At 43.0% G+C, this 25,387-nt stretch overlaps 1 protein-coding gene across 3 annotated transcripts in view; it reads left to right on the top strand.

Moving 5' to 3' along the window:
- PIK3AP1 (phosphoinositide-3-kinase adaptor protein 1) overlaps nucleotides 1-25,387 on the top strand; it is a 127,469-nt gene that overhangs the window by 19,392 nt on the left and 82,690 nt on the right. Inside the window, exon 1 of one of the 3 annotated variants that reach the window (XM_054503070.2) lies at nucleotides 1,128-1,303. The exons of 1 other annotated variant lie outside the window; for it this stretch is intronic. In XM_054503070.2, coding sequence (XP_054359045.1) covers nucleotides 1,282-1,303 — 22 coding nt within the window. In that variant the 5' untranslated portion in view covers nucleotides 1,128-1,281. Of the gene's footprint in view, nucleotides 1-1,127; nucleotides 1,330-25,387 lie in introns of those variants that run through there. One more of the 3 variants, XM_054503071.2, reaches the window with a different exon arrangement.

The following is a 25,387-nucleotide window of genomic DNA, read 5'->3' as shown; positions in this document are numbered from 1 at the left end:
ACCCCAAGTGCACAGATGGTTTCAGCGCCATTTTGCAGATGAGAAAACTAAGATTCAGAGAGGTTAAATGATTGGGGTAAGCACTGGAACTCACTTTGGAACACAGGGCCTTTGGGCCTAGAAAGCTTACACTTGGCCTTACTTCTCCCCTAAGTCTTCCCTCTCCACCCTCCTCTTCCACACTGAGATAAAGAATGAAGAATGCTCAAGGAAGACAAAGGATCAGAGAAAATGACGCTTCCCTCAGTGCTCCAGGCCATAAATTTCCAAGTCAGGCTGAGCATTGGCAATTTCCCTGCACTATGTTTAAAATGTGGATACCTGGGCCGCACCCCAGACCTACTGAATACGAATCTCTAGAGGTTTGTCCTGGGAATATGAATTTGAAAAAGCCTTCAAGTTGGTTCTGCTGTGCAGCCCGGCTTTGAGCTTTGCTCCATGCCTGGTGTCTTGTCTTTTGGTTTTTGGGTCACAGGAGCCTGCGATAGCTCAGGCCCTGTGGTCTGTTATAGGCTATTATGGGCAGGTCATGACACAGTAGTCCCAAGGGGCTCAGAGCTTGGCCTTGGCACGTGACAAGCAGCAGCCCTGAGAGAAGAGAAGGGAGTCAGACCCTCTGAGCAAAGGGGAAGTTGCTGCGCTCTGCTCGGTGTGGTGGCCTTGCAGATGGTAAGTCATGGATGACTTCTGGGGCTTATGGGGCACCTTGCAGGACTGAGGGGAAAATCTAGGCTTGGATCTCTTGAAAGCAACGATTGTGGTGCTGCTGTCCTGGTGCCTTGTGCCTGTGGGCTGTTGGGTTTGCTCTTTCTCTGCTGTGGTTTAAGCCACTCTGCAATTGCCTCCTCCAGGATCCTCCTTAAATACCCCCTGCTGAAGGACGCTTTCTTTTTCTCTTCCTTTTTGAAATGATCTTTCTGATTTGGGAAGAAGATAACCAGCTGGGATGGTGAAATCCTTCCAATGTCACCAAAAAGCTACAGCCTGTCCAAGAGTCACTTGGGGTTTCCCCTGCCTGATACCCTAACTGCCTTGCAGAATCAGGGGCTGTTCACACTCCTAACTGTGAGTCACTGCCTGCTGCTCCTGGAATAGTTAACGAGGACTGATGCCTACAATAGATTTTGTGCCCATGGAAATTTTCCCCTGAGCCTTCAGAGTCGCCCAGGATTACAGTTTTCCTGCAAAGCCGAGAGCTCTTGGTGGGGTGGTAAACTCGGCCTCTCCTGCCGCTTTGGCGGCCACCCAGAGAGGGCCTTCTCCTGTTCACGTTACACTTTCATGGTCCCTCAAAGAAGTGTCTGTGAGTTCCTATGTCAACTGTGTTTGGTGAGCCACGGGGAAAAGGGAGTCATGAATGCTGAAATTTCCGTTCGTGTGAGAATTTCAAGTTTGCACCTGTCTCTGTCTGAATTTTCTAATGTATGCCAGAATGGAAACATCAGATGTAGGAATTTTATCGGTCAATTTCTTACCCTGTTGTTTCAGTATTTTTTGCATCTCACTTCTCCTGCAACTATTACTAGAAGAGAATAGTAGAATTCAGGAGGGACCTGACATCTGTGTTACCCTCTTTCAAAACCCTTTTATCGACATTATTTCATTTGGCCTGTGTAGCTTCCCTATAAGGCAGATGTTAATGTTATTTCCGTTTTAAAGATGACAGAAACAAGGCCCAGGCAGTTTCAGTGACTTGCCCAAAGTCACACACCTGCTTTTCCATTAGGGCTAGGATCAGGGTGAGGGCCTCCTGTCTTGTAGTCCAAGGCCTGGTTATTGCCTTATGTAGATATCAGAGCCAACTGTTCATCTGATGGTTATTTATGGAGCATCTATTATATTCTCAAGGCCCTGTGTTGGGTGCTGAGTTAGAGCAGGAAAGACAGTCACTGCTGTGACGGCATCTACATTCAAAACCAGCGCTATCCAAAAAATGTATAATGTGGGCCATATGTGAAATTCAAAATTTTTTAGCAGCTGCAGTAATTTAAAAAAAGTAAAAAGAAACAAGTAAAATTAATTTAATGATATAGTTTATGTAATAATATATCTAAAATATTCTCTTATTGATATATAAGCAATATAACAATTACTGAGATATTTTACATCTTTCTTTTATATTTGAAATTTAGTATGTGTTTTATAGACAACACAGATTTCGAATGTTCAGTAGCCATGTGTAGCCAGTGACTGCCATATTGGACAGTGAAGCTCAAAAAGAATGTTTGCTTTTCAGAGAATAGGAGCCATATATCAGTTAATATTTTAATTTTTTTTTTTTTTTTTTTTTGAGACAGAGTTTTGCCCTTGTTTCCCAGGCTAGAGTGCAGTGGCACCATCTCGGCTCACTGCAACCTCCACCTCCTGGGTTCGAGCAATTCTCCTGTCTTAGCCTCCCAAGTAGCTGGGATTACAGGTGTGCGCCACCATGCCCGGCTAATTTTGTGGGGTTTTTTTAGTAGAGATGGGATTTCTCTATGTTGGCCAGGCTGGTCTCCAACTCCCGACCTCAGGTGATCCACTCACCTCGGCCTCCCAAAGTGCTGGGATTACAGGCGTGAGCCACCACGCCGGGCCTAATATTTTAATATTTTAAGTGTTAAAAGTACACTTATTCTAGTTTCTTCACTCATTCATTTATTCAGTCATTTCAAAGGTATTGAATGAGCATCTGCCAGGTGCTGGAACGTTGTATAACACTGCTTTATTTATTTTACTTATTTATTTATTTATTTATTTATTTTGAGACAGAGTCTTTCTCTGTCACCCAGGCTGGAGTGCAGTGGCATGATCTCTGCTCACCGCAACCTCTGCCTCCCAGGTTCAAGCAATTCTCTTGCCTCAGCCTCCCAAGTAGCTGGAATCACAGGCATGCACCACTGTGCCCAGCTTATTTTATTTTATTTTATTTTATTTTGTTTTATTTTATTTTATTTTTAGTAGAGATGGGGTTTCACCATGTTAGCCAGGCTCGTCTCAAACTCCTGACCTCAGGTGATCCATCTGCCTCGGCCTCTCAAAGTGCTGGAATTACAGATGTGAGCCACAGCGTCCGGCCTATTTTTTTCTTTCTTTCCCTCACTACTGACCTCTTCTTTCTTGTTTTTCCTTCCCACTCCCCGCTTCTTTGTTCCCTTCTATATTTTGTCACCTGTTTAGCTGTGTTCCCAAGCTCCAGAAATACAATGTTAGTTGAGACAAAATTGGCTTTGATTAACAATAGAGTTTCTGTCCTCGAAATGACAGCTTACCATCAGAACTAATGAAACGGAGCTCCTGGCAGCCTTTGTGAAGACAGAATCAAACCAGGCTGCTTGTCTGCCCTTCAAAAAATAATGTTTGGCCTTGGGCCCAGTTAAATAGATTATTGTTGCGTCTATGCAATGGAATACCATCCAGACCTCAGAGAGAACCAGGCAGTTCTGTTTGTGTTGATATGGAAAGTCTGCCAGGATTTATAAAAAGAAAAAAACTAAGATACAGAAGAGTGTGTATAGTATAATGTGATTTAGGTATGTTTTAAAAAGAAATATATTTATGTTGGTATATGCATTACTTTTTTTCCTGAAAGGATACACAAAAAACTGTTGATAGTGGTTACCTTTGGGTGGATGGAGGACATTTGGAACTTTTTGTTTTAGACATTTCTCCAGTGTTTTAATTTTTCTGTGTTCATGTGTTACTTTTTGTTGTTTGTTTGAGACAGGGTCTTGCTCTGTTGCCCAGGCTAGAGTGCAGTGGCACCATCACAGCTCATTGAAGCCTCAACCTTCCAGGCTCAAGCGATCCTCTCATCTCAGCCTCTTGAATAGCTGGGACCACAGGCGTGCACCACCATGCCCGGCTAATTAAAAAAAAAAATTATTTTGTAGAGATAGGATCTCACTATGTTGCCCAGGCTAGTCTCGAACTCCTGGACTGAAGCAGTCCTCCCCTTGTCCTCCCAAAGTGTTGTGATGACAGGCATGAGCCACCACACCCAGCCTGTTTTAGTTAGGAATTTTGAAGAGAAAAATGACAGAATCTAGAGGAAGATGTTGGGCTTGCACTCAGATAATCCAAGTAGGGTGCACTTCAAGTTAAGTTCACGTGTACAGACTTGGTGGCCTTTTTCCTTAGCTTCATTAGGGTGATGTGATAAGTGGAAGCAACGTGGTATTGGTTTGTGTTATTGCTGTAATGACTGCACCGTCACTCACTCGGGGTGGGCTAATGCCTATAAAGAGAGAACAGCTACTTATCACTGAGTCATATTTTGACTCTTGTCAAATTTAGGCTGATGTGTTCTTAGGTTACTACAATCTTTATGACAATCAGTAAGAGAATAAGGGTGTGTATTTCCAGATTACAGAAACTGGTTGAGCCACCTGAGGCAATTCACTTGGCCACTCTGGATCTATTTTTGTTCTCTTTAAAATGCTTATGGGGAAAATATGTTGACATCTCAGACATTTACAGCCATGAAATTTCTTAATTCCAACTATGTGTGATTTTACATACCTTGCATTTCATTACTGGGTCTCGATCTAATATTTTTCCAAATCCTATCAAGGTATGGTAGTATATTCATTTCAGCTAACCAATTATCCTTCACAATAGAATTTTAAACGAAACTTTAAATGCATTAATAATAACTTTCTGTTTATGGACATTAGCTCAAGTTGAGTCTTAGGAGTATATCACATTATACCATTATCTGTGTGGGTATGAAGGAATGTATGTATTTAACATTTTACATGTACTGTTTACTATGGTCTGCATGAAGATTTATGCATGTGGGTTCATAGAAAGATAATGGGGGCAGAGGAAATGGGGGTAAATATGCATTACAGAATGGGTTTGTTAATTTCCCTGTTATTACAGGATGTTTTCACAGCTTTTCAATTTGGTTTCCACCAGCCATTCACATGACCCAGAGTAGGTCTGAGATGGCCCAGGAAAGAGGATGATTTAATGCCTTAAATGATTCTTGATCTGCCCATTGGAGAAATTATTGAAACCACAATAGGCTTGTCATATGGTCTTCATTCTGGTCAGAAAATTTTCAATTTCAGCCAGTTTGGTAAAATTTAGACTGAAATAGGACAGTTGGTTTTCTAAGACACAGAAAAATGAACAAAATCAGTAATTGATCAAAATTGCTGTTCTGTGGGGAAAACTTGGGGACTTTTAAAATTTTCACTGTTTATGTTTAGAAAAACAATACTGGTCTCTTACTGACAATGTTTTATGTGTGGTAGATGCCTAGTAAATGGTGGTTGGATGGATGACTGGAGGAGTGAGTATATTCATGAGTTATTACCCATTTTCCTAACTCTTGGGACCATTTTGAATGTCCCAATTGCAGAAAAGATGTCCCTCCCATGAGCATCCTATGTAGGGGCTTGATGCCCTTTGGATTGTCAACCATTTCCATGGAGCAAATTTGTCTTCGGTAACATAGGGTGTTTCTAAACAGAAAATTACTCTTCAAGTTCAAACAAGAGCCTACACAGCACATGTATTTTTCTGTGTCCATACTTAAAAATGTGCCAGATACAACAACCTGTCCCACAGAAGAATTGAGTATGCCAGTCTAGGAGCTAGTTAACAATTGGAATTGTTAGTTCCTTGGGATATGTATAGGTCTGTCTCTGCAGAGATTAAATTGGCTGTGTCTTTTTTTTTTTAAAGGAGAGCATAAAAGTGAGGCAATCTATAGAGTTTTGGAGGAAACCTCTAGAATTGGGTTAGTCATTTTGGGAATTCCTTGGTACTTTTTCTTCTGGGTTTATAACTTCTGAATATGTGCATCTTCTCCATCACCATTAAGAAGTCAGACCATCTTAGGTTCTTATTTAAGAAAATGCTGGTTGAATGTGCCTATTTTGTCTACCAGCTTGCCAGTTTCACAGACTGCTGGTTTACTCTCCAACATCTGATAACACAGGAAATAGCGGGGGAGGCTGATGATGAAATGAAAATGCTCTACTTTTAAATTAGACTAAAATAAGTTTCTTTTTACACGTACAGCTAATGTTTGAGGCTGTAGTTGTAGTTAAAGCTTGCAATAAGATAGGAAGGACGTTCATCATAACTAGCAGACAGAATAATATTAGCACTAGCAATTGACTCGGCTTTTAGAGCATGTGAAATGTGGGATAACATTTCTGTTGCAGGATCTGGCATTTAGTATTCCAAACGGAACCAACCTGTTAACTTGTTCTGAACCAGGGTTTTCCTTTTATTTTCTAAAATTTTCTGAATATCCTTGCTCAAAGCCTGGGTTTGTTGCCAGAAAAGATCTCTGACTGTGATTGTATTTTTGTGTTATAGATTTTTTTCTGGAAAAATGTAATGCTGAAATAACTGTATAGTTATTTGGCAGCCTAAATATTTATTTTTTTTTTGTAGTCACTTTGAATTAGGAGTCCCTGTAGGTTATAGAAATCCTTTAAAGAGTGTTTTGCCCTAGTCTTTCCCATGGTCCAGGGTATGCATGTGATTAAAACTTGCCCATACTCTGCAAAACAATCTAGCTTTAGAGTCTTTGATGGGGAACAGAGGCAAGAAGCCATTGAGTCAACAAGATGGAAATATGGAATATGAACATTAGAAAAGGGCCAGTGCAGCACTTTGGGAGGCTGAGGCAGGAGGATCACTTGAGCCCAGGAGTTTGAGACCAGCCTGGGCAATATAGCAAGACCTCCATCTCTACAAAAATAAAGTAAAATAATTATCTAGGCGTGGTGGCGTGCACCTGTGGTCCCAGCTACTTGAGAGACTGAGATGGGAGGATCGCTTGAGCTCAGGAATCCAAGACTTCAGTGAGCTAGGACAGCCCCACTGCACTCCAGCCTAGGCAACAGAGGGAGACCCTGAAAAAAAAAAAGAAAGAAAGAAAGAAAGGAGGGAGGGAGAGAAGGGAAGGGAAGGGGAGGGGAGGGGAGGGGAGGGAAAAGGAAACTTTGGGATCATCTGGACTAATCCCTTTAGTTTAAAATGAACAAAGTAGGACCCAGAGGAGTTAGATGACTTGCCCAATATTAGTTAGTGGCATAGATGAGACTGTAAATTTATGTTTATATTCATCAAATATTTATTGAGTTTATGGAGTGTCTGTCATGGGTGCAGCACTGTGCAAGATCCAGGGGAGACTTGATGAAAAAGTCAGATGCACCCCCTGCTGTTGTGAAGTTTATGCGTCCTAGCAGGAGAGGGACACTAAACAGCCAGTTACCCTATTAATTACTTAATGCCAGGAGTATCCAGAGGTATGAAAGATGCTCCCTTTGAATCATAAAGCAGAGCTGTGATATCATGGGGGCCTCTTTGATAGGTCCTTACAGCATCCTTTAAAGAAAAAAATGACTGTCCTGAGCAACCATCTTGAATAAGAGAAGAAAAGGCCCAGCTTGTAATTATGGCAAATGTTACATGCTTGGCTATTTAATGGTATCCTAGAGCCCAGGTTAACTATGGGCTTTCAGGCAGGGCAGTCATTTTTTCAGAGTAGTAATTAGGACTATCTAAACTTTTAGAGTAGCTTTATTCAAGCACTCAATTTTAAAATTAGCATTTTGCTTCTTAAGTTTGTAGACAGCAGTGATGCTGATGTGCATATATTAATATGTTCCTGCAGTTTGCAGATTTTACATTCTAAATATGTGTCTATTGCAAAGTAATAAGGATCAATATAAAATTCTGCACAGAGTCCAACAGATGCACAAGAACAGGATAAAGGGATATGTATTTTAAGAGTAGCATATGTAAGATCTCGTGGCTTTAGTTGAAGACATGAGTCAACAGAGCAATGTCACTTCCAAGAAAGTGTTACGTGAAGGTTTATGAACAGAAGTATTGGCATCAGAGAAGAAGCTCTTCCTCTACCCTACATTTGTCAGCTTATCTGGAGAAGTATTCAACATTTCAGTGGCAGGCTGACTGAGGAGTGCACACACAAACCATCCATCTATCCATCCATCCATCCATCCGTCCATCCACTCATCTATCTATCCAACTATTCATCTTTCCATCTATCCGTCCAGTTATCCATCCATCCATCCATCTGTCCAGCCATCCATTCATTTATTCGCCCATTTTGTTTATTGTCCCTTTAACAGAATGGAAGCCTCCCTCAGAAGAGCAGGGTGGGGTGGGAAGTTGGGGGAATTGCTCACTGCTGTCTTCCTGGGGCCTGTAACAGTACTTGACATGGCAGGCTCTCAATAAATTGTTGAATGATTGAATAGAATGAATGTGAGAATTTCAAATTCTGTCAGATGAGAAACAGTTGAAGGAAGTGAACTTGTTGTAAAGAAAAGAAGTTTTATTGGAGCCACGAGAACTATCATTAGAGTTTTGAAGGCCTGTCACATGGAAGAGCAGAGGGGCAGGGCCTTTTCTATGTTTCTACAGTGGACAGGGCAAGGAGCAATGGATGAAAGCTGCAACAATGGCAGGAATGGCAACAAGGCAGGTTTAGGAAGCCCTCATAATCTGAAGACAACTGATCCTGGGAAAAGCTCACTTAAGGTGGATACAATTAAGCCTGGGTCAAAATTTCATAGTAAATACAAAAATAAATTCTTGATTGGGACTTTTATTTTGAAAAACAAAACTAAATATTAAGAAAATAAGTTTATTTATTATATTAACACAATTTTGATTATAATTTCAGCTATAGGCTAATTCTGCAGTCAAATGCTCTGCCACTGAGCTATACCCCTTTTATAGGCTAATTCTAAAACCCCACAAGGACTAAATCAATTGTTGTTAGGTTTTGTACAGGAGGGTTTGAGTACATTTTTATGATGTAATTTTATGCTAAAACATTATAACATTTCTTTCTTTTTTTTCTTTTCTGAGACGGAATCTTGCTCTGTCAGAGTAAGCTGGAGTGCAGTGGCGATCTTGGCTCACTACAATCTCCTACTCCCTGGTTCAAGCGATTCTGCTGCCTCAGCCTCCCAAGTAGCTGGGATTACAGGCATGCACCACCATGCCCAGCTAATTTTTATATTTTTGGTAGAGATGGGGTTTCACCATGTTGGCCAGGATGGTCTCTATCTCCTGACCTTGTAATCCACCCTCCTTGGCCTCCCAAAGTGCTGGGATTACAGGCGTGAGCCACTGCGCCCAGCCATAATATAACATTTCTTAGTTCACATTTGGGTTTTTAAAACAGCTGTATTGAAATATGATTCACAACACACTTGACTTTTACAATTTTCTTAAGGCCTCCTCTTAACCACCATGTAATCTTATTCGATTTTGATTATTGGAAAGCATCTGTATGGGTTTTCTTCTGTCCAGTAGGTAACCTCTCTAACCGTCAGCAGCTTTACTTGTGATACAGTTTTCCAACATCACTTTCATCAACTGCAAAAAATTTCTCTTTTGCAAAATCTAGAATTACCCTGTAAAACCAAATCACATTGCATTCATAGTTTATTGTGGAGAAATCATAAATCTGGGAGAGACTAAGCAACAAAAATATGACTTGATGGATGAAAACATGCACCAAGATTAAGCAAGCAGAGATGTTTAAGTAGGGACTGATTTCATAAATGAGCATTTTTTTGTTAGTAAGTAATTTTATGTTATAAAACATTTACCTTCCCAATGTTACCATAACTATGGAAACTTGAAATAGGAATACTCAGAAAATGATAAGAGTTAGGAGCCACTAACTTGGGTTAAGTGTCCCAAGCTTCACTTCACCAAGCAAAGAATGAAAGGAACGAATATCCTGGCACATCTGTAATTCATTCTATTTGGTAGACCAGTTGGGAAATTCTGCTATCAGTGATGGAATCCTGAGTTAAAACAATCTTGATGGGCTGGAACACTGGCCCCAGTCCAATGTATAACATTTAACTAAGTTAAGTGTTGAATTATTGCAATTAGGTCCCAAGCCTTGCCCACCACCTCCCCCATCCAAGAAAAAAATAAAAATAAAACCCAACTGTACAATCATAGCATGGCAAAGGGAAAGGATTGGCTTCCACAGTTTACATGAAAAAGAGCTCAAGTTCTGAGGTGACCACATGCTCAGTATGAATCAACAAGGGGCACAATTGCTCTAAGATGCATCTTGAGTTTCCCTTGGGAACAGTGGCCATATAGTAAGATATAACATCCTTTCTTGTATTATACACAAACTCCATTTACCCATCTGGAGTTGCTGTTTGCGGGAGGTGGGGAGAGTGGGGAGTTAGTTTGAGGGTTTGGGGGAGGTACAGACGAGCCTCAGCTGTCTCCATGTGAGGCCTGCTTTGAAAGGCTAATGTATTGCTTTGTGCTTGTTTGCTTGGAAAGAGGGAACTCCAACCTGGGAAAAAGAGGAATTAAGCAAGCTATGGTCAGAGAAGGGGTGCAGTTGGTCCTCAGAGATACCTGGAGCCAAGGACTGGAACTCCGTGGGGTTACCTCTCCACTTCTCATTTCTGTGTCTCCGAATATTGGCGTCATTCTCTCTGATGAGTCATCTCCAAGAAGAAGAATTACAGCCCCTAGGAGCTTCCATACCTCACGTCTTCCAACTCCAGCCCTAAAAAGGAACCAATATTTATTTTCTCTGGCCCAAAATTTAAAAATCTCAGGGTAGGATCTAATTGGTCAGGTGCCTTACTCTAGGCGGATTAACTGTGGCCAGGAGATTAGAGGACTATGATTGGTCCACTCTGGTAGCCTGGAGTGTGGGCTTTCTAAAAACTTGGCAGCTGCCATTCACACCACTTGGTGAATGTGGAGGGGTCAAGATTTTCCCAAAAGGAGATTGCTGTTCTTATCAAGCAATACAAAGATGAGCGATCTGGAAACATGCCTGGGCCTGAGGAATAGAGGAAAGAACTGGGAGTGTTTAATTTTGGACTTTTGGGCTGGGCGCAGTGGTTCACACCTATAATTCCAGCACTTTGGGAGCCAAGGTGAATTGTGTGAGCCCAGGAGTCTAAGACTAGCCAGGGAAACATAGTCAGATCCCATCTGTACAAAAAAAACAAAAAATTAGCTGGGCATGGTGGTGCACACCTATAGTCCCAGCTACTCAGGAGGCTGAGGTGGGAGGATCACTTGAACCCAGGAGGTCAAGGCTGCAGTGAGCTGTGATTGCACCACTGCACTTCTCTCCAGTCTGGGTGACAGAGCGAGACTTGGGGTGGGGTGGAACTGAGGCACAGAGGCTCAGCATTGACAAATGACCTGCCCAAGGATACTCAACTGGTTAGAATCAAAAGCCCCAGGCCTCCAACACTGAACTCAGAGTTTCATCCTTTATACTTTGCTGTCTTCCTAAAGAAGAAAATACCAAGGAGATACATGATAATTACCTTCAAACATGTGAAGGACTTTTATGTGGAAATAAGAACAGTGTTGTCTGAAGATGCCCTGAAGGGCAGATTAGGATTCCTGGACAGTAGTAACAGAGAATAGAATTCTACTAGATTTAAGAGAGAACACTGACACCTGGAATGGCCATGTCAGGCAGGGCTGGAGGCTGGAGCCTGGGCAGGTGGCTGCTGCATTCTTTCAGGGGAGAGGTGCTGTGGGCCTGCGCTGAGCAGGGGCAGTGAGTAAGGAGAAGGAGGAACACTTTGGAGGGGTAAAAAGCAGACAGGACGAGCAGGACATGGTGCATGATTGTGGGGTAGAGGGAAGACGGAGAACTCAGTGGGTGAGTTCAGTTCCTAAGCACGGAAGTTGCCTGCTGTGGGACTGGCATGTACATAGAATCTGCAAAATAAGAAAGGGCTTTCAATGGTGTGGACAGTTGAAAACTTCATGGAGAGGATGACACTGAAAGAAAGGATTGGATTTTAAGAGTGTTGAATTTTTTTTTTTGAGACAGAGTCTAGCTCTGTTGCCCAGGCTGGAGTGCAGTGGTGCGATCTTGGCTCACTGCAAGCTCCGCTCTTGGGTTCACGCCATTCTCCTGCCTCAGCCTCCTGAGTAGCTGGGACTACAGGCATGTGCCACAACACCAGCTAGTGTTTGTATTTTTAGTAGAGATGGGATTTCACCATGTTGGCCAGGCTGGTCTTGAACTCCTGACCTCCAGTGATCCACCTGCCTCGGGCTACCAAACTGCTGGGATTATAGGTGTGAGCCACTGCGCCTGGCCTAATGTGTGCATATTTTTAAACATCATGGTGTACATGGTAAATATATGTAATTTTTATGTTTTAATTAGAAAATTAATTTTAGAAAGAAATGAAAGCCATGTTATAAACATTTTCTGAGGAATATATCATAGCACATTTCCATGGGCTCATATTTTATTGAGATAGTAGCAAGTGCTAAGTTCCTGTGACATCTTATCCTCGCCCTTTGATTCTTATCACCAACCCCCTTTACTATCACTATTTACGAACTATAGAGGGCTCAGGTGGTGTGTTTTTGCAAGGCCTCATCTTTATCCTGGGTGGGGAATGACATTGGCTGGGAGGAGCAAAAGGCCCTGAAGTGCCTGTCAAATAAACAGTGAAAATGCCATGAGGTGCTTGCGGGCGGATGGGTGAGTTGTTTGTCCCTAAATCTGCAATAGCTCCCCGGCACATAAACATAACATTGAAGAGAAAGAGTGTGCTTACTCTGCCAAGGCTTCTTCAAGGGAAATTTCCTGTCCCCCACCCCTTCATGCCTCCCTATCAGATTTGCTCCAAACCAGCTCTGTGAATAAGTCACCCTAACTAGCTTCCCAACCATTGCCTACCCAGATGCCACTCCAAGTTCAGGCCTTAGGATAAAGCAGGGACAGGGCTGATGGCAGAGAGGGATGGGCAGACTCCATGTGCAGTTCATGCGGAGGAAGGAAGAGCAGTGGTGAGTTCCACAGAGCCGGAAGGGAAGGAAGGGTGGGTCTAGTGTTTACATGCTTCCCTGAGTTGTGGAGGAAGTTAGTGCACAAAGTCTTTAATGCAGGCATGAAGGTGGTTAGGGCCTCAACGGATGGTGGCCTTGGGATTAGAAAGCAAGAGATACGTGTACGAGATTTAGAAGGGAATTTCAATGGGAAAAATAGAGAAAGCAGGACAAGAAGATAAGATTTTGAGCGTGGGTGACTGGAAGAATACAGTCACTGAGAGAAATGATAGTCTACAGGGGCAGCTAATTTTGGAGGAGGGTTGGGCATTCACTCTCAGGAGTGCTGATCTGGTAATGATGACATAACCCAAAATCACTGCAGAGTGGACATTTGGAAGTGTGAGATTGGCACTCACAGGGTGGGCCTGGACAAATGGATGTGTTCCTTAATTCACTATTTATCAAACACCCACCGTGGACCAGGCTCTGTGCTAGGGATGCAAAATCAAAGAAGGCTCCAATTCATCCTTGAAAGGAGGAGATCTTAATCAGTCATCTAACAGAGATCAAGAGATCAGTTTCTAAAACGCAGAGGCAAAAAGGAGTGTTCAAGGCAGTGGCTTTCAAAGGCACGGCCTGGGCACGGCCTGGGCACACCCACCTCCATCCATTCTGCCCTTCACAGGGCAGAGCGGGCCCATGTGGGATCCATGTTGAAATTTTATGTATTTTTGCTGCAAATGTTAATGAACCAAGTTGGTTTGGGTTTGCATTCTAGATGTTGAGTGGAAGAGATATGATGCACAGCTGCACACGCAGTCTGCAGGAATCTGACTGTGCTGTCTCTGGTATTTAATAGAGGATGGTAGGGGCATAAAGTAGTCCTAGTCAAGCAGCCGCACAATGCTGAGGGCTGACTGGGTGAATATCACAAAAGCTACGGGTGCTCTTGTGGATACTGTGGAATGCTGTTATGTTCTTAAGAGGCTGGGGGAAAATCTGTATCTTTTTTGTCTCTCTCCTTTGTCCTACCACCCAAGCCCATCCAACTCAAATTCTGTTACCTGTGGTTTCTCTTTGCTGTGGACTCCTGTGGAGCTCATTTGCGGTACACCCACGGGTAACACTCATTTATCGAATCGTCTCCTGAATTCCAGTTTGGTTCCCAAGCTAGAGTGTGTAAGTCCGGTAGGAGCAGGGCCCAAGTATTATTATTCTGTGGGATTTTCCTTGCGCTTAGCACAGTGTGAGCTCTCAGAGATCTTAGTGTAAATGCTGTTTAGTTGGCTGGCTGTTGGGTTGACGTCTTGGAGCACAGATATTTTAGTTAGTTCTCTGCTGAAGCAGCTTTGGAACAGAGTGATTAAATTACTGTCTGGTTAGGGTGACAGTCATTATCTGACACAAATATGCATTGACTGCCTACATCCTGAATTGTGAAGGAAAAAAATGCTTTCAGAACACTCATGATCTAAATAAAGCGTCAAATGCACTTTCATATTTGCTTCAGGTGCTTCTGCTGCCCTCCCACTAATATGTATTTATTAAACACCCACTCTTTGAATTTAGTGAGGACTTGGTGCTATATGGGACGTGGCAGAGGGATTACAGATTCTGTAGCAAAGACAGGCCCTGCTGTCCAGGGTCTCAGGAGCTCAGCCAGTGTGTGGGCATTAGTCTGTTGGTGGCTAGTTTCAGCATCTGGGACTTACTACTCAGCAGGGATGGGCACACATGTCATCCCTGCAGATGCCTCCATTCTCTGCCCTGTGTTGTCAGAATTAACTAGTTCCCTACAGCTGCATCGGATAAGGACATGCGGACATGGACCCTGGATATGAAGGAACTCAGTTGGCCAAAGCTGCAAGCCTAAGATTCAGACCAGGGCAGGCCAGAACTCTAATCCTAGCTCTAGTCACCAGCTCTGGGTTATGGGGCAAGACTTTCATAGGCTTCATTTCAGTTATGGGTAAAATGCAGTGAAAATGCCCACCTTGCAGGGCTGTGGGAGATGTAACTGAGATAGTGAATGGAGACACATCTCACTTCTTTCCTTGCCACCACCTTCCTCACCCACGGCTTGTGTCTGCTATTTCATCAGCATTGGCTACCAGCACAACTATGGCTCCAGGGGCTGTGGGCAGATGAAGATGGTTTGTGTCCTTTCTTGCCCAACCGCAGCCTGGCTGCCTCTGCTTCTCCCAGCTTTGTGGACCTGAACAATGAAGTCCCAGGATGGGGGAGATTTGGAGGTGCTCTCTCTTTGCCTAGTTCACACCAGCGATGGGTTTGTGCATCTTGAATTTGATGACCACTGGAATGACCACTCCCAAACCATGAAAGGATCATTTTAGATTTGATACTGGTTATCTAAGGAACTCTAAAAAAAGAAAACCGTAACATAAATAACTCATAAGCTGAATTTTGTGACTTTTGTAGATATATTTATTTATATTTTTCAAAAGCAGCAGTAAGTTTACAGAAGATACCCAAAACATTCTTTGCTTCCTTCCACCACAAAAGCCACACATCTGCATCATTTCTAGGAGGCTGTGTTGGGGAGATTGTGATCTTCCTACCGATCTTTTGAAAAAGCAAACACAAACAAAAAACCAAGAATCTGGTGTTGGTTGCAATGCATGTATTGGTTCAACTCTTACAAAAGGATTTTATCCTTATCCTCAGCTTGTCTTGTTAATTGGCAACATCTATCAGAGAGTGCCACCTCAACTGCTGCGATCTTTAATTTCTGTGATCTTATTTAGGTTTTCCATTGCTGATGGTTCTTGGTGAAGTTTTTTTTAAATTTCAATATGGAATACATTTGGTTGGCTCTTATCTTTTCCAACAATTTGGCAGGTACCCATTCTGTCTTAAGTTCTGCCAATTGCACCTCAAAGTTTTTCTTAAGATTGCCAGCACAGGTTCATTGGTCTTTGAATGCACTGGGATGTTCTTTCTGATTATTTCTGCAAACTCTCTCCAGTAACTCAGTGGCATAGGTCTGCCTCTCCCTCTGCAGCATGGTCCAGGCTGCCTTGGACAGTGGAACACATTGTACAGCACAGCCTGTCTGCTCCCAGATCAGACTTTGTTGGTGAATCAAGGCATCTTGTCTCACTGAGCTGGGCCTTGGCCTTAGCACAAGCCTCGTTCAGGGGGGTGGCCATCCACTGCCGTTCCACTAGAGTTGGCACCCGGGAGGAAACCAGCATCCCATTCCTGAGCTAGTGTTTTTCTTGTATATATTATCACACTTAATATGCAAGACTTCTCACTTCTGGGCATGTAAGATACTTTGGCAACTATTTGGAAATAACCCACTCCTTGCTCACATTGCCTAACTAGCTATGCCAATGGTCTTTAATAGAAAAGAATGGCTTCTCTTTGCTCTACACAGTGCTTAACTGTTAGGAGCATTTAGGGGAGCTTCTTTGTTGTTTGGGGTGGAATTCAGCCCTATCTCCTAAATGGCAGAATGGCACTGGAACTAAGTCAGGGCGTTTTCAGAAATCTCAAAATAAATGCCTTGTGGTGAGGCCTACCAGGTCTTAATAATAAAAGTGGTAGACTATTAGCCATCAGTCTAATTCAAGTGTCCAGACTGGAGTTATTAAAATGAGTAGCACAGTCATGTGACCAGCATTACTTCCTATATATAGACACAGTCTTGAATGTTTATTCAGAGGAAATGGATTACAACTTCCCTGACATTTGAGCATAAAACATCTGCCATCCTATGAATTAGAAAAGTAATGAGGTCTTGGATGATGTGTCACTTATCTTTATTAAATGCAGCTCTCAGCACGTGGTAGCATCTAGTGCTCAATAAATGCTTGATGAATGAATTAAATGAATGGACTATCACTACATCACAGTTCGGCTGTAAATACATAGAATAAAATGATTTAGTTTATGGAAAATTGACTTGATTTTATTATCTCAATTTTCAATACAACTGAATTGCCCAGTTTCTGGGATTCTAAGTAGCAATGGAATGAGATATATAGAAGTGATGAGATGGGTTGGGGTTCATTAATTTGTTAGTGGGATTAGTGTCATAAGTAGATTTTTTTTTGTCAGTACATTTTCTGAAAGTGTCTTTTCTTACCTGTTTCTAAATCTGAAATACGTTTCCAACATCTCTGAATATTCAAGGCCTCTCTTACAGCATTGTACTCATAGAGTGAGAAACATTTAGACTTCTTGAATGAGGATTTATCTCTTTATCTGTGGCGTACTCTCCTTACAGTTGCCTATTCTCACAGTCTTAAGCCACTTTAGCAATTGAATAATTCCTCTTGGATGACTAGGTGAATTCCAGAAATTTTGGGGGATTTGCCAGTTACACACTGTACAGTCCAACCTTGTTTTATTTATTTATTTTTAGACATGATGTGGACATCCTTTAGAAATTAACAGAATTGTATGCCCTGGCTTGCAGTTGTTATCTCAGGGCACCTTTTAAGTTTTGGTTGTGACAGTTTTCACAGAAGCGTTGTTCGATTCTTAACACTGGACCAAATCCTGGAGACTTGTGCAATGATGGCTGCCATTTGGGGGAATAAGTGTATGTTACTAAGTGTCTAGAAACCACTTCAAATACCTGTTTTAAGAACCTTGACACAGTCTGTTTAAATGTAGTTTTTTCAAAATAGATTTTTAATGGTTTTCTTCTGAATAGCTTGGATTTGCAATTGAAGAGGAAAGCAGCTCTTTTAAAAAAAAAAGTAGATTACATCAGAGATGGAAAAGTTGTATCTAATGCTGTGTGATGGTTGCTATGGTGATGATTGAATGTAAATTTCAGTTTATGGAAAACCCTGTTAAGGTTTTGATTAGAGACCAGAGGTGAGGCTTGGGGTCAGTTGGTGAAGTGGCTAAAAAGCATTTATTAATGGGGTGAAGAGAAAAAAGAATGACGGGGTCACATGCAGCTCGCTCCACACCCAGGTATCAGTCGGCACAGGCTTATCTCATCATGGGGAGACGGTACAAATTAGAGCAGGGAAGGAAGAAAGGTGCTTCTCTTTTCCCTTGACTTCTTCCTTGAGGAAACGGAAGAAGGGAAAGCATCCTTGGAGAGAAGGCAGCTCTTGCAAAGGTGAACTCCCATGTGCCAGTGTCATTGGTTTGAAGTAGGCATTTGGCATGTGGGAAAGGAGCTTCAAGCAACAGATGCAGGAGCTGGACTCAGCCATCTTGATGACCCTCCAGTCACGATTCCCATCCTTTGAGTACCTGCTCTTATCAGCAAGAAGGAAAGAAAAAAATATCAGCAGAGGAGTAATAACATCGAGTTACCCTAAAGCTTCAATCATTTGAATTGTAAATCGACCTGGAGAGCAGGCTTTGCCCCTTAAGTTAAGCCATTTAATCTAAGAAGGGACACTTAAAGATCAGGAGTAACTGATCTATGAACAGGTGTTTGTTTATCGAAATCTTACTCTGTAGTGCTAGCTATTTCATTCTCTGGTATTTGTGTGTAGTTGCTCTAATAGTGCATCCCTCCCTCCCTTGTTTATCTCTCTCTCTCTCTCTCTCTATCTCTCTCTCTATATATACATATATTTATGTATCCATATTTTTTAAAGTCTATAAGAGTGAGAAAGTATACCAATTACTTTTCATTAACACATCTATAGAAACCTGGATCTTTAAGTCCCTGAGCAAAATGTGGTCATCACTGCCCTCCTGGGTAATTGCATACAGGCATAGTCACTCTGTGATACAGGCACTCAGGATAATTTTTAAAGTATTCCAGATGCAGTTGCTGCTACCCATGTCCTAAGTAAAATTGGGAAGTCACCAGATTTGCCTTCTGATAACCTTCCAGCTCTTCTTCCTTTACCCTTCTCCATTATGACTCATCTTCTGCGTAGCAGCCTCCGGTTCAGCGCCTTCATATCCAGAGTCACCTACTCTTGACTGTGGAAACACCCTACTAGAGCCCCCTTTTGGGCCCAAGTTTCCAGAATGATCTTTCTCGTCAACACTCTCCCAAACCTAGCTGAAATCTGCTCTCCAGATCTCAGCATAACATGAGACTGATCTCAGCATAACATGAGAAAATAATTGGATTAATGGTCGTCCTTGAGGGAGTGTCCAGAGGAAAGCCAGCAGCCCTGGTCTTAGGTTTTGTGGCCAGTTATTCTCTGACTTTGAGGCATACACAGAAGTCAGACATCACATTTGTTATGGGATGAATTCTGTCTACCTTATATTCGTATTTGGAAGTCCTAACCCTTCGTACCTCAGAACCAGACTGGATTTGGAGATAGGGTTTTTAAAAAGGTAATTAAGGTAAAATGAGGTCATATAGATGGGCCCTTATCCAATATGACTGGTGTCTTTAGAAGGAGAGGGGATTAGGACACAGATGTGTGCATACACGGAAGAGATTATGGAGGACAGAGTGAGAAGCCAGCCATCTGCAACCAAGCAGGGAGGCCCGAGAAAAAAACAACCCTGCTGACACCTTGATCTTGGACTTGTGGCCTCTAGAATTGTGGGAAAGTAAATTTCTATTGTTTAAGCCACACAGTCTGTGGTGTTTTGTTATGGCAGCCCTAGCAAATGAATACAGATTTATTGATGGATAACACTCGTAGGTGACTGGGTAGATTTTACACTGAGTGACTGAAGCATTATTCAACATTATCTTGTTCTAGTTCAATATGATAATCCTGAGTTCTGCTTTTAGGTCCATAAATGCAATTGAACTAGTGCAGCACAGCAGAAATCCAACATGGCATCACCATGTGAAAGTGAATTGCAGAATTTATAGTTGAGTACCTGTTAAAAAGAAATCAATAGTATGAATACCAAAGACGTAGAATCAACCTAAATGCCCACCAATGGTAGACTGGATAAAGAAAATGTGGTACATATACACTATGGAATATTATGCAGCCATAAAAAAGAATGAGATCATGTCCTTTGCAGGAACATGGATGGAGCTGGTGGCCATTATCCTTAGCAAACTAACACAGGAACAGAAAACCAAATACTGCATGTTTTCACTTATAACTGGGAACTAAATGATGAGAACACATGGATACATAGAGGGGAACAACAGACACCAGGGCATTCCTGAGGGTGGAGGGTGGGAGGAGGGAGAGGATCAGAAAAAATAACTATTGGATACTAGGCTTAGTACCTGGATGACAAAATAATCTGTACAACAAACCCTCATGACATCAGTTTACTTATATAACAAACCTGCACATGTACCCCTGAACTTAAAAGTTAAAAAAAAATCAGTAGTATGATGTGGCCGCTAAAAGCTACCATAGTATTAAGCTACCTTAATAAGAGAACGCCTCCTTTGTCCTAGAATAATTTCAGTATGTTCTACCAAGAATGGTGTTCCATTCTGGGTGCCACCTTTTTAGGAGGAAACTGGCTGACTAGAATATGTCCAGAGAAGAACAGCCAAGAAGCTTGGAACCATTTATGCGCCATTTTTTTGGAAAGGGCTGAGGCTGTGTTCTGAGTTGCAGGGTAAGGGAGATCTCTATTTGAGGTGGAGGTTGCTGGGAGGCAGGAAGGGTGGACATGATAGTGGGAGTCCCATCACTCTTTCCACCCTGGGTGATTACAAGGTTGGGGATTGCATGGCACTCCCCTGGAACGGTGACTGGTCATGTGAACTAAGTTGGAGCAGTTAGAATGAAGGGAAGAGTTACTGTTCCATGCTCGTGGGAATATTTTTCTCTTTTCCTCTGGACCTTGTTGTGAAGTGAACCTGTGGCTACCACAGCTGTCTTGCCACCAGCTTGAGAATGAAGTTTGTGCTGAAGATGATAGAATAGAGGAATGGGAAGAACCTGGGACCTTGGTGCTGTGGCTGAACATTTACCAACCCCAAACCTGCCTGAATGCTGGGCTTTGGATTCCAGGAGATAAATGTCCTTAATGTTTAAGGCATTTTGAGTTGGGATTTCTCTTGCTTGCAGCAGAACTATCTTAACAGATTCTGCAAGGTTGGACTAAAGATAAGGATGAGCTTTCACAGATATTAATAATTTTTTTTTTTTTGAGACGGAGTCTCGCTCTGTCGCCCAGGCTGGAGTGCAGCAGCGAGATTTGGCTCACTGCAACTTCCGCCTCCCAGGTTCAAGAGATTCTCCTGCCTCAGCCTCCTGAGTAGCTGGGACTATAAGCACTCACCACCACACCTGGCTAATTTTTGTATTTTTAGCAGAGGCAGGGTTTCACCATGTTGGCTAGGCTGGTCTCAAACTCCTGACCTCAAATGATCCATCCACCTTGGCCTCCCAAAGTGCTGGGATTATAGACAGGAGCCACTGCACCCAGCCCAGATATTAATAATTCAAAATGCACGTCAGTGGAGTAGACTCAAGAAGGGGGCTCTTGTCTCTGTAATATTCAAGTAGAGGTTGACCATGATAAAAAAAAATCCTTCAGTGTGATTTGCACTAAATGATTCTTCAGGTTCTTTCAAATTCTGATCATCTAAGATTCAAAAATAATTCTTACTAAAGTGTGACTGTCTGTGAAGCTGAACCTTCCCCAGAGCATTTGCATCATCCTCAGTGTGATAACTCAGATGAAGCTTTTATTAGTTGAATGTGGAGGTGGGGGAGGTTTTTGTGTATGAGAACCTTCCAGGTGCTCCTTGCCTACTTGGTATTAGTGGGTTGCTCTCCTCTTCCCCTACAGGGGTCTGTGTCTCTACTTTTGGAAGGTTGTTGAACCGGAACGAAGAGGAAATAAACTATATTGTGACTGCAGGGTTGGCAAAACACAACATACAAAGGACTACAATATCATGAAAAGGAAAAGTGAAAAAGAGGAAGGTGTTCAGGCAGTGGGCACAGAGGCTCAGAGGAGTGGCGGAGAGGTGGGTCATAGGTTGCAAGATCCCAAGGAAGGAATTTTCTACCTGTTTTAACCCATGCTCCGTTTTGACTCACACCCTCCTTCTATAGTGCATTTATTAAAATAATAGTTTAAAATTTTAATTATGGTATAGGCCAGGTGCAGTGGTGCAAGCCTATAATCCCAGCACATTGGGAGATCAAGGCGGGAGGATCCATGGAGCCTAGGAGTTTGAGACCAACCTGGGAAACATGGAGAAACCCTGCCTTTACAAAAATTTTTTTTGAGACAGAGTCTCACTCTGTCACCCAGGCTGGAGTGCAGTGGTGTGATCTCGACTCACTGCAACCTCCGCCTCCTGGGTTCAAGTGATTCTCTTGCCTCAGCCTCCCTGGTAGCTGGGACTACAGGTGCATGCCACCATGCCCAGCTAATTTTTTTGTATTTTTAGTAGAGATGGGGTTTCATCATGTTGGCCAGGCTGGTCTCGAACTCCTGACCTCAGATATCTGCCCACTTTGGCCTCCCAAAGTGCTGGGATTATAGGCATGAACCACTGTGCCCAGCCTACAATTTTTTTTTAATTTAAATTAGCTGGGTGTGGTGGCATATGCCTGTAGTCCTAACTACTCGGGAGGCTGAGGTAGGAGGATCATTTGAGCCCAGGAGGTCAAGGCTGCAGTGAGCCATGATCACACCACTACACTCCTGTTTTGGCAACAGAGCAAGCAAGACTTTGTCTCTAAAAATAAATAAATAAATAAATAAAGTTGTAATATAATGTTGGCTATGCTTCTAAAAGCTACACAATTTCTCCATTCTAATTCATCATTCTGGCAAGACCTTTGCAAAAACTCTCACCTCCCTCTGAGGTGATGAGAACCCCTGGGACAGATTCTTCTTGATCCTGATCCCAATGTTGATTAGGTTTCTAGTGGTTTCTATAACTGTACGTAAATGAACAGTGAAAACCATGTTTTGTCCTCACGCTTGTGATTCTAAACCGGAAAGTGTGTTGTCTCACTTCATGTCTTGTATTGCATGTGACCAAACTGTGTTTGTTGGAGATAAATGTTTGCAGAAGGTCAAAGGCCTTTTGTGTGTGTGTGTGTGTGTGTGTTTGTGTGCGTGCGCTTAGTGAGGAGGTAGTTAGCAAGGTCAGTGGACTCAAAGAGCATCAGGGCAGGACAGACCCTCAGAAATCACATAGTTATTTTCCACTCTGTCTTAATACAGAGGAAGACAACTGGACTCTGCCAGGGGAAGTGGCTCACCCAAGGCCAAGTGGTGAATGGTGGGTTTTTGAACAGCTGACCTCGGGGTATGAGTGTGAGAACGCCCAAGTTTTACTTCAGGGTATCATTTCTTAAAGAGTTTGGATTTGCAAAGAAACCAAACATGATTGGTTTTTCGATTGGTGGGAAGGATAAATGCAAACAAGAGGCAAAAGAAGGTGGTGTGATGAGGCTAGTCACTGAGTTTGCACATACTTTTATGTGTCGCGGGGGCAGAAGATTGGCTGAATCGGTGTTTCTCCCTGATGATGGCAGTTCCCCCTCTCAAACACTGGGCATGTCTGACATCAGGTGGGCTCAGCCCTTCCTCACTCTGGCTTGGAGGACCAGTGGAGAAAAACAAACCGTGTTCAGAGATGGGCTCGGTCTTCCTGCTGGAGGCTGTGTGACAAGTGGGCAGCCTGTTCTCCTGCCCTGAGGCTTTCCCTCCACCCCAGCATGACCCACTCTTTCCTCAGATGGGAAGGCCTAGTTTGGCTTGGTTGGGAGGGTTCAGTCCGTCCTTGACTCTGTGCCCTATGCTGTCCAATCTCAGGTTGACACTGGCAGCTCAACAGTTAGATTCCAGCTCCAATACGGAAACTTAAAACTCCCTAGAAAAGAAGTCCCTGTGGAATGGGGATTATTATTCTGGAAGATACAGCTTGACCAGCTTTGTAAGCTGTTAATTATTAAACAAAATAAATGTTTTTAAGTTTAATTTGCACTCTTTCAGTTGGAGTAACTCAAGGTCATTCTTAAAAAAAAAAAAACACCAAAAAAAAAAAAAAAATCCCCAGAAAATCCCCATGTGTGTTTTTGGTGACCTTCTTGGAAAAGGGAGTTGGAAAAAAGGCCTCTAAGGCAGCAGTGAAAGAGGTAAGAGCCTGGCTTCCATGTGTCTGGAGTTTCTTATAGATTCTTGGTCATTTCTGTCACTAAGACCTGAGGATCAGCAAGGCTGGGAGAGGCCCGAGCTGGCTCAGCTGGGGCCATGAAATCTGTAATGACCTCGGGTCATAGCCAGCCCAACAAGGGGACGCTCTGTGACTCTGGTAAGATGTAAGGCCACCGGCCAGCAGTAGCCAGCAATGACCACTATCAGTTGGCCAAAGTCAAAAAAAAAAGCAAGGTCACACAGATAAAGACAAGCAAAAAGTCCTGAGATAGGTGCTTACAATGGATACAGCATAGCAGAGTCTTGTCTCTCAGAGCCTGAGGATGATCCTGTTCTTGGGGTGAAGGTTCCTGACAATGCTTGCTTTCAGAGACAGATGTGGTTTCACAGCTGGCACGGGACAGGCTGAGGACACTGCCAGTGAACCACGGCAAGCAGAAGACAGGAGAGGAGTTGTGGTTGTAGGCAGGTTCTGGCACAATGCAACCCACCCTGGCAGCCCCTCATGGAAAGAGCCAAACTGGTAAAGTCCCTCTGACCTTTCATTTGTAGGCAAACTGATTTGGTTGTTTGAATTGTGATACTGCCAAACTATGGTTTTAGGCCATGTCCCACGTCCCTATGATGGCCTTATATAATTCTAATACGAGTATGCAACAGTGGGGGCTGTTTTTAGGTCCTAACTGCTAATAGAAGTACTTTGTGAATAATATATTATTATTATTGTTATTAATATTAACAGTCAGAGAAATGACAGCTTCCTTTTATTGAGCACTTACTGTGTGGCAGACACAGTGTTCAACAATAACAGTCCTGAGAGGTAGGAATTATAATCTCTATTTTATAAATAAGGAAAATGAGGCTTTAGGAGATCAAGTAACTTGCCCAAGATAGCCATCCAGTAATAGCAGGAACTCAATCCATTTACATGGACCCTAAACTCCATGCTTTGAAGCACTGCCATGTATGTGGTGGCCATGAGAATATGCCTGGCAGATCTCCAGTTGCTGGGAGTAGAACCGACCAAGGGCTCCTGTGCCACCCTCTGAATCCATCATAGCTTTTGACCAAGGCCCTGCTTCCTGCAGGCTGCTCCCAGTCAATAACTGAGCATGGCAGGGATACTAGGCCCATTTCTGGAAGACGCAAGACTTGCCAATGGCCAACTTCTGTTTGAAGACTCCCTGACAGATTTGCACAACTTTCCTTAGCCTGCTCAGTGGTCTAGGACGCTTCCACCCAACTTTCCTTCCCCTTCTTATTCATTTGGGCTCAGACAGCTACAAGGTTTTCCCACCTTCCCTCCCCATTTTCCTTCCCAGGCACTTTCCCTGACAAAATCCTTGTATGGCCGGGCGCAGTGGCTCACACCTGTAATTCTAGCACTTTGGGTGTCTGAAGCAGGCAGATCACCTGAGGTCAGGGGTTCAAGGCCACCCTGGTTAACATGGTGAAAACCCATCTCTACTAAAAATACAACAATTAGCTGGGCATGGTGACTTATGCCTGTAATCCCATCTACTCAGGAGGCTGTGGCAGGAGAATCGCTTGAACCCAGGAGGTGGAGGTTGCAGTGAACCGCGAT

This window comes from Pongo pygmaeus, chromosome 8 (assembly GCF_028885625.2).
Source record: "Pongo pygmaeus isolate AG05252 chromosome 8, NHGRI_mPonPyg2-v2.0_pri, whole genome shotgun sequence".
Classification (NCBI taxonomy): Eukaryota; Metazoa; Chordata; class Mammalia; order Primates; family Hominidae; genus Pongo; species Pongo pygmaeus.
The sequence above is the reverse complement of the archived record's forward strand: the minus strand, read 5'-3'. Positions and strand labels throughout refer to the sequence as shown.